This window comes from Onychomys torridus, chromosome X, assembly GCF_903995425.1.
Source record: "Onychomys torridus chromosome X, mOncTor1.1, whole genome shotgun sequence".
Lineage (NCBI taxonomy): Eukaryota > Metazoa > Chordata > Mammalia > Rodentia > Cricetidae > Onychomys > Onychomys torridus.
The window spans coordinates 61,934,580-61,944,660 of record NC_050466.1 but is presented as its reverse complement, the minus strand read 5'-3'; the positions used below and the strand labels follow the sequence as shown (position 1 = coordinate 61,944,660).

At 38.3% G+C, this 10,081-nt stretch overlaps 1 protein-coding gene across 3 annotated transcripts in view; it reads right to left on the bottom strand.

Annotated features, from left to right (window-relative positions):
* Positions 1-5,945: 5,945 nt before the first annotated feature.
* Positions 5,946-10,081, bottom strand: part of Nhs (NHS actin remodeling regulator) — a 329,470-nt gene continuing 325,334 nt past the window's right edge. For 2 of the 3 annotated variants that reach the window (XM_036174401.1, XM_036174402.1), the window contains one exon: positions 5,946-8,582. In XM_036174401.1, coding sequence (XP_036030294.1) covers positions 7,976-8,582 — 607 coding nt within the window. In that variant the 3' untranslated portion in view covers positions 5,946-7,975. The remainder of the gene's footprint in view (positions 8,583-10,081) is intronic. The other variant, XM_036174404.1, reaches the window with a different exon arrangement.

Below are 10,081 nucleotides of genomic sequence, written 5' to 3'. Positions count from 1 at the left end.
TAACACCACGATCACTTTAACAACCTATCTTGTGAATATACCATGAAATTACTTCTAAAGTTTTACTCTTACAATTAATGTTTAGAATAGTCTTGCAATGATACAAGTACTTCTAGAAGAAAAGTTCATAGAAAATGAAATAATGGGTAAAAAGTTAGAAAACAGGATTTACACATTTGAAAACTCTTCACATTCTAAATGGCCCAACTAAAAGAGGGTGTTGGAGTCAGCCAGTTGTTCAACAACATAATACAAAGTTGGTTATACCTAGCATCGTGAATCAGAACAAAACAAGTATCAGTACCAAATGACTTTGACCCTAAGACTTCTGAAAAACACACAAGGTAAATCAACATCAGGATAATTCCAATCCAAGTCATAAAACCCAAAACAGCCCAAATTAGGAGAGTTACCTGTTAGCAATATATCCCATAATGCATAGCTCACAACGACTAACAAGCATGGCTCAAAACAATCTCTTTTACATTAACAATTCATAATACACAAAAGCCATATCACAGCAGCCAGAAGTTTTTAAGATGTGAAACTCCAAATAAGATCAAATTGGAAGAGTAATCTGCATGAACATATCTCATTAAGTACAGTTGACAATAATTAGGATGGCTAAAGTCTACCTTCTACCCAAGACTTCTTAGAGACACAGACAGAAAATCACAACAATAAGATCTTCCTAAGTAATAAAACCCCAAAATAGACAAAATCCACACCATCATCTGCCATCAACTTATCCCATAAGGCAGAGTTCACTAAAAAATACTTTTTACTACAAAACTTCTTAAGAACCCACAAGGCAAATCATAAAAGGCAATAGGTAAATTTCAAGTTACAAAAGCTCCAAATAGACCAAAATGGGGGAGGGGGGTCAGTCAAAGGCTACCAGCTGATCCCACAAGGCATGGATCACAGTGGGTAGGATGGCTTAAAAGTATGTTCTACTTAGTGACTTCTTAAAGACACATCAAGTAAAACAACACAGCTAGATATCTCCAAGTTATAAAAGACCCAAAGAAATTAAATTGGGAGAGTCATCTGCCATCAATTTATCCCATAAGATATAGCTTACAGTGTCCAGAATGATCAAAAACTAACTTTTACACTAAAACTTATTAAAAACACAAAATGTAAGTCATAATACCTATATCTTTCTATGTTTAAAAAATCCCAAAGCAGGCCAAATCCAACAAACCAAACTAGAAGAGTCACCTGCCATCAACTTAACATATAAGGCATAGCTTACAGAGACCAGGATGGCTGAAAAGTACCTTTTATGCTAAAACTTTTAAAAAAACACACAATATAATTCACAATAAATATTATCTTTCCATGTTATAAAATCCCAAAGCAGGCCAAATCCAACAAACCAAACTGGGAGAGTCAATTGCCATCAACTTATTCCATAGACAGAGCTTATGGTAACCGGGATGGCTGAAAGCTACCTATTATGCTAAAACTTCTTAAAAACACAAAATACAATTCACAAATAGCTATATTGTAAATACATAATAACATAATAGCTATGTTAAAAAATCCCAAAGTAGGTCAAATCCAGTGTCACCTACAAGAACATATTCCATGAAGCATAACTTTAGAATGGCTGAAATCTGTTTGACCCTAAGCCTTCATAAAGAAACACAAGGAAAACCACAATAGCCAGATTGATGCACTTCGTGTAATAAAATACCCAAATAAGTTATGTGCTATCCACTTATCCCATAAGGCATAGCTAACAATTATTAGGATGACTGAAAAGTACATTTTCTCCTGATAATTCTTTAAAACACAAAAAGCAAATCAAGGCAGTGAGGTATTTCTTAGTTATAAATCCCCACACAACCAAATTGAGGAGTTACTTGCCATCAGCTTCTCCCATATGGAATACATCACATTGGCTAGGATGGCTGAAAACAAACTTTGATTCTAAGACTTCTTAAAAACACAAAATGAAACGTACAGCATCTAGGCCTTTCAATGTTATAAAACCCCAAAGCAGCCCAAATTGGGAAAACTGCATCCCATCAATATATCCCATTAAATATATAGATCACACTGACTGAAGGGTTGAAATCAGCCTTCCACTCTCCTTAACAACATACATGGCAAATTACAATGGTAACCTGAATACGGAGAAAAGCAGGAGAGGAGGGAGCCAAATGATTCCTAACAGATTAGAGTCTTTTTTTTTTTTTAATCAAAGGAGCGCAAGGCACTCAGCCAGCCCCAGAATCATATCCCAAAACTACTGGGCCTTACAGGGATCCAGATATTTTATAGTTGTTCCTGGATGGCACATCTGCTCACTGGAAAGCAAATGATAAACACAATACTCCGAAGGCCTCCTCAACACCTCTCTACATCTTTTTCTTCCTTCCTACTAACATATTTACAATAAAAATGTTGAGGCAAGCCAGGTGGCGGTGGTGGCGCATGCCTGTAATCCCTGCTGGCAGAGCCAGGAGGATCTCTGTGAGTTCGAGGCCAGCCTGGGCTACCAAGTGAGTTCCAGGAAAGGTGCAAAGCTACACAGAGAAACCCTGTCTCGAAAAAAAAAAAAAAAGAAAGAAAGAAAGGCTTTACTGTTAACCAAAGACCAAAGAGCAGTTAACCACCAAGTCCACTAATAGATCACAAGTGCTGGTGACCTGGAGACCAAAAAATTGTTGGAATCACCCAACTACAGAGCTTTTGAAATTTGAGGCGGCAAAGTACAGATTTGCCATTCCCGTCAAATGTATCTTCTCATCCCAGAGGGCCTCAGCCACTAGGCCAAATGCTTCAGAGGACCGTTTTCTACATTAGTACACTTACACGTACCCACCCATGACAAAAAAGTTAAAAGGGGGTGCTAAGATATCTATAACTTACGTATTTTGATGAAGAATTAGCTACACTAGCTTCCGAGAGCTTCCAGACATCTACCAGCAGGGCGCTAGGAGTCCATCTAGACGCCCGGCAGCCTTTAATGGCCGTTAAGATCTGTTGACGCCTTTTAACTGTCCACGTGCCGGAAACTAGGTGATCCTGATGCGTTCTGTGTCGCAAAGCTCAGAATTGTAAAGTGCCTGACCGTAAAACGATGCGTGTTCATGGCTTGCGTGACGGATCAGGCGATTGTGATAACCAATCAGTAATCACCCATAAACATAACCTGACCATTGGCCAGTAAATCCCGTGGATGATCAAAAAGCTATTTAGAATGGGAGTTTTCACACCAGACAGAGATAGGACATCGAAAAGGAAGGTTTCCAGTGAAGAGGGCCTTCCTGTCTACTGAAAGGCAAAGCCTCTGGTTTCGAAGGTTCAAAGCTGGGCCTAGGATCCTAGACGTACATTAGCTGAGATGATTGGAAGGACAGGCAGCCTCTAGAGAGCCTCTCAAGCAGAGGGTTTTGTTTTGGTTTTGGTTTGGTTTTTGTTGTTGTTGTTGTTGTTGTTTTGTTTTTTGTTTTTTTCTTTTTTGTGGAGACACTGGAGCCTGGGCCAACTAGTACAACTGCTTGTCCCAAAAGTGATTCAAAGGGCCCACTTACTGTGTGGCAAGCACTTTCATTTGGTTATTTAAAGCATGTTACTATTAACATATAATCACATACCCTTTTCCTCCTCCTGTAATCCACTATAGATGTCCATGATGACTGGGCTCCAGGGGTACACTTCAGTGCTAAAACTTGAATGAGCAGAGGGGCTGGGGTCTTAGCAACGGATCTTTACTTGGTAGCCTAGGAACACTAGTAAAGTTATTTCTAGTTTCAATAAGCACAGACTAGAGAACAAAACTAACAATTAACATATCCCAGTGTCATAGTTGCTGTATTTAAACATCATGACCAACACTTACTTATTCTAAAGCAATGAGTAAGCTAACTCATAATGATGTTGAGTTTTCTCCAGTATAAAATGGGCATATCTTAGGAAATACACACATTGGTGTACCCTAAGTACTTAGTGCTTGAGACAGGAGTTTTGCTATATAATAAAGTTGATGTGACATTAACTAGTGGTAATTTATCTTACTTATATCAACGTTTCTGGATGTATGGCTATAATAATCCCTGAAACAAAAGCAGTCAAATGTTTCAAAATAAAGTCACAAATCTTAACCTGGTGTAGAAAGGAGACACAAGTAGCTTGGGCATTGGAAATATATCATTCCCTACTAAAAATGAAACTAGATCAGTATCTGTTATTGATTGATACCATGCTTCCCTGCTAATAAACCCCTCCTTTATATCTGGTTGCCTATGAAACACTTCCTGCTTGTGAAACCTCTATAGTTACACAACAATAAAGAGAATGTCCCGTTCTTTAATTGCAGTCACGTTTATTTGCAGTCTCTATACACACTTTCTAGGTAATCAAACTGTTCTGATACATTTTTCAAGAGGGGTTCACAATGAAACTGTCACCGCTTTTACTAAAAATAAATACAAGACTTAAAGTGTTGCACAGCTGTAAAATATACAAAGGCTTGGATTGAATGTAAACGTTGAAAACATTTTACAAAAGAAACCATCTTTGCAACAATTTAAAAAGTTCATATTTACAAATGTTACAAAAATACAAAATGGATGCAAGTCCAAAAACCATTGTCTTTTCGGCCAGCATGAACTGGTTCTAGTACCAAAATAGTTCCACCATAACCTTCAGAGTTCAAACTTGGTTACTATCTCATCCTCTAAGCAACCACCACTACAGAGAATGTGCTCACTGGCAAGAGCAAACGGGATGTTTTGTTTGCCACAACTAGTCCATGTCCTCTACTTAGCCAAAAACAAAACAAGAAAAATCAAACCAGAATCACCAGAAAGCAAAAAAGTAAAACAGAATTCCCCCACACAACATAAACATGTTGCATAAACACAGAAGAAGAAGAAGAAGAAGAAGAAGAAGAAGAAGAAGAAGAAGAAGAAGAAGAAGAAGAAGAAGAAGAAAATAGCATCAGTGCAAACAACAGAAGAAAAGTTTCGATTTGTCTTGGGTTTATTTTGTTGTTGTTGCTGTTGTTTGTTTTTATTTTTTAAACAATACCTAATGTGTGTACCCTGCTTCAAGCTGACAGTGATGTTAAAGACAGCCCTGCATCTTGGTCTTATTTAGTATATTATAAAGCCATGTAGACTATTCCAGATTTTTAAAGGATTTGCTTGCTTTTAAAACTTTCATATTTAATATTTTGTCCACAGTGAATCTAAAATCCATCTTTATTTGGGATTTCTTTAAATCTATGAAATACAAAATAGAGAAACTCTGCTATAGATTTTTAGAGTAAACAAAATAAGTGAAACTATATTATAAGGGTTGGTTCTGTGATCATCACATTAACGGTACCTTATTGCCTCACAATTCAAGTCAAACATGTATTTTAAAAATATATGGTACGATTACTTAAATTAATGTCAATAATAAAAGGTGACATTTTTATTAAAGCCAATTTATGTGTTTTTCTATTCAAGGTTTAGAATCACTTTTAAAGCCCACATACCTTTCTTCACAATAAAAAAAAACCCCTAGCTACACAAAAGCCATACTGCAAACGAACTGCTTTTATGAAAATTACAAATGATCACCTATTGTGACTGGAAATGATGGTTCCTTATCACATTTGTCTAAAAACTTTTATTTTTAAAATTTTGTGGAGTGTACTTCTCAAAGCATGAGACAGATTTGTTCATGACCCCACATGATGTCAAACCATGCTGGTTGTGTGCGTGTGTATGAGGTTTGTTTTTGTTTTTTGTTTTTTTTTTTGTTGTTGTTTTTGTTTTTTAATGAGTTACATGTTCCAATGATAAATGATGGTCATTTTTTTCAATCCCCAACATTTTTCTTTTAATAAAATTACAACACTTTGTATATGTTCAAACCCTTTACCAGGTAGTTTTTCTATCCCCAGCACACACTTGCTCTCTCACTCTCTCGCTCTCTCTCATTCTCTCTCCCAGTTTCTCAGTCTCCTCCTCTACCCCTCCACCCCCAACACCCATTTTACATACAAGAATGACAAGAACTTAACTAATACAATTTGGTAGTAAAGAGAAATAATAGAAGAAGCCAGACTTCCCCCCCCCCCAACAAAACACAAACAACAGATTCTTTAATTCTTAATCTGTAAATATTATTATAACAAATTTCTATTGAAAGACATTGTCTTCTTCGACCAGACTTTCTCCTTCATTTAGCATGAGTGAATCCTTTCATCCATCTTCCTTTCTCCAATACCATTTGCAGAGGCATACAGCCAGCTGCCTATCAATCTCTTGGCAACCCTGGCGTGTTCCGTCATTGTCATCACGTTCTAGTCTTTCACAGATCAGACCCCTTCTCAGTTCTAATTTCTACTTCTCCCATCAAAACCTATTCTAAGTACATAGGTGCTTATATTTCTGACATATGATTTCAAACACAGTATCAGTTCATGTTAAAATCAGAGGTGTGAGAACCACTTGCAGATTTCAACTTGTTACTATACTTTTTTTTTTTTCAGTTTTAAGACAAGAAAATTCAAGTAATTTCAAGTAATTCAGCTTGTTTCCCTGCCTTCATTTTATCAGGGCACTTGCCCTGACATTTCCTTTCCCACCCACCACCCTCCCCTTTTGCCATCAAGCAGATCTAGTAGAACCAGACAAAAATTTGTTGTATGTAGCATTGTGAACCAGAGCTGCTCCCCATGGCCAGTTGAAGAGTGAATATAAATAATGCATATACACATACCTACTTCCCAACTACATTGTTCACAGTGTCATTTCTGTTAAGTTTTAGGTAGCATGAGTCTCATCAGCACAGAGAGAAAGCTTTGTGGAAAACTCATTGCAGGTACTTACTGAGAATTCAATAGCTCTGTGGCATGCTTAGGTCTTATTTGTTAGTTTAAGAACCTGGAGCTAATTAAGAAGCTTAAAGAGTATAGTCATTGGAGTATGACTCTTTGTCCCCAGTAGCCTTATATAAAACAAGACCTAAAATTAACTACTGGTTTCTCTACTCATTCTCCTTAAAGCAATCCATTGAAAAAATTAGATTCTAAAGGACACTGTTTAATGCTATTGGGGGAGGGGAGGGGTCTTTCCATTGAGAATGATGATTTCTCTCGTTGGTTAAAAAAATCAAAAGCATGCTTTCATTCTGTTCAAATTGCCACATGGCAAATCACAGCCACAAACTGACATTAGCTTGTTTCTGCTATAATTTGTCACAACAATGATTAGGTCTGAATTCACTATTTTAAATTAATCACATTTCAGTACATGACCTCAATATTTCCATTATTTCACCAGTTTTAAATTCATATTTGAGGTTTATCACTCAGAAATCATGTTGGTGGACATTTAAATATGGTATTTGATATGAAAATGGTATTCACAGAATACAGTTATTATACTTTATTTGTATGTGTCCTATAAACAGTTGGTATGTGGTAGATAATTGGCCACTTGTCCACTCATCATTGATAAATCTATTTACACATTTTATCAAAAATATGGTATTTACATATGTGTAGTTCTTTCATCTAAATTTTGCTTTAGTTCATTTTAATGTAAAAAAATACCAAACCTCCAGAGTAATTTAATCTTCTTAAAGTATGACAGTGAGGGCTTTATTTTCGGAATAGGCAGCTCTGGGAAAATCTTGTCTAGGTTTCAAGAAAGTTAGATATTTTTGTATTCTCTATTATCACAAGGAATGAGATCGGGTAAATCAAACTATGCCAAAGAAAACCACGACAGACAGAACTGCTACCTAAAACATGAAAACTAATAAAAATTACTTAATCACTTTCTGTTTCTCCAACGCATATTTAGAAGCTCATTGTCAAGCAATGATGCCACACCACCCACGTCCCGCCGCCCCCCACTGCCCCGCCCTGCCCTGTTGCCACTTCTCCCCCTCTATGGTGTCACAAAATCCTTTCCTTAGTTAGGGGTTAGACATCTGAGGTCAGCTTGGCTCAGGCAAACTATGTAGAGCTCTGGGAGGATCGGTCATCATGTGGGCTCCCGTCAGAGTTTTCAGTCTCTCCCTCGGAGATGGCCTGCATCGGCGTATTGTACAGCCGACAGCGGACACTGTAGCGGCTGCTGCTGGCCACAGGTGGGGCCCGGGAACGTCCAACCCGCGCTGACGCTGAGGTGGCAAAGCTTTTTGAGGAAAATCCTTCTGCATTGACTCGTGGAGAGCATGGTGACAGAGGGGACAGTGCTTCAGCCCCAGGTGTGCCCTGGTGGGTATCATCAGGGCTTTGTGGGGACTCTGAAGTGAACTCTCCAGGAGGCTTGGGCAGGATAGGGCTCTTCAGGATTTCCGTGGCAGACATTCGGTAACTAGAATCTGAGCGACTGCCTTTCTTGAGAAGCAGGAGCTTAAACTCTTCGTTAGATGTGTTGGACTTTTTGGCATTTCGGTAGATGAGACCAGGAGACCTCTGGCTAGTCCCAGCTGTCACAGTGCTGCTGGTTGAAGGGACAGAGCTGGCACTGCCGCTATTGCTGCCAAGGGGAACTCTGGACTTGCTTCTAACAGCCATGTCCCCAGAATCTTTTCTTCCAAGGACTTTCCTCTTGGACCTTTTAAGAAAAGAGAAAATGGGGTAAAAATCTTAGTCCACACACAATTTTATGAACCAAGAAGTGTTCCATCTGATTCCCATGTCTATTAGATTTAAAAAGCATCCTATATGGTAGAATACTAAGCTTTAGCACCATACTGAGGAAGGTTAAGGCTCATTACTGCCCCTCTTAGAGTTTAAGGGGGAAAATCCTGCTGACTTCCATTTACAATGTGGAGAAAGCCTGTTGCTTTTTCTCACTAAACCTGCCTGTACAATATAGAAGAATATTCTCGAACCAACAACCAGCTTCCAAGTAATAAGTGCAACAAGTGAAGACTGGCGTCAGTGGGATACAGCTAGCCTTAGCTTGATACCTGATGGGCCTTGGTGATGAGCAATGGAGGTCTGTGCTGAAGACAAGCCTACACTTTACAAATTAAAACTACATTTTAATCTACTGCCCATGAAAAATGAGTTAAGTGACTTTTAAAATAAATCAGTCTGCCTCTGAATACAAATACTTCAACCCTTAGCTACTCAGGGACATCAACAGCATATTAAGCAGTAAGTACATCAACTCTTTGTGAGGAATTGAAAACCCAAAATCTCTGGAGCTCTTAAAATATTATACAATCTAAGCTCTCAAGAGAGCAAAATAACTCTCATCACTGGGATGTAAATAAATAGGCAAATCCTACACAAATACAAATCTAAGATTACCAAACTCCTTACATCTACCTAACCTCTATTTCCATCATGAAATTATTGATCTTATTTTGAATTAAGTGGGCATGAACTCAATGAATCTTTAGCATAACTCAGTTATTTCTGACTCTGGTGGCATGCGCTCTCACCTACTTAAAATCTTGTGTGGTAAAGGAAATGTGAGCTTTGCCTTCCCAGATTCCCAAGGAGTGTGATCATGCTAGCAGCAGTGTCAGGACTCCAACCCAACACCTTTCTGATTCTACAACGCGTATCCTGCCCACGATTCCAGAAACACCACATAGTTCTTTGAGGGTTCATTAGCTTACATAGCAAATTAATAATTTGTACTGAGTTTGAGATAAAGTCTGAGGGTTAGAGGAATACAATCAGCCTTTAGACTACGGGGAAGAATATAAACTGGCAAGTCTTGCCCTGTTTCTGGGGAAGCTTGCCTGGTAAGGTACACACAGAGGGTGCTACTAATGGAACCCTTAGGAAAATGCCATTTCTAAAGAGCAGTGTTCCTTCTTCTAAAAATAAAAAATAAAAAAAGAACAACACCAACAGAAAAGAGAAACCCTTTTAAAATAGAAGCCCAAGGGGTGGCAAGATCTCTGCTTGCAAAGAATTTGCTTCCAAAACCATAAGGCTGTGAAAAAGAAAAGATAATCCCCAGGTTCTATCCTTTGGGAATTCCATCTAGGTCCCCAAGGCCAGGTGGAAGAAGGGACTCGTGTTTGTGGAAAGAGCACACATAGCATCATTTGATTCAATGGCTATGAGTTTGCTTTCAAGGATAAGTTCTGG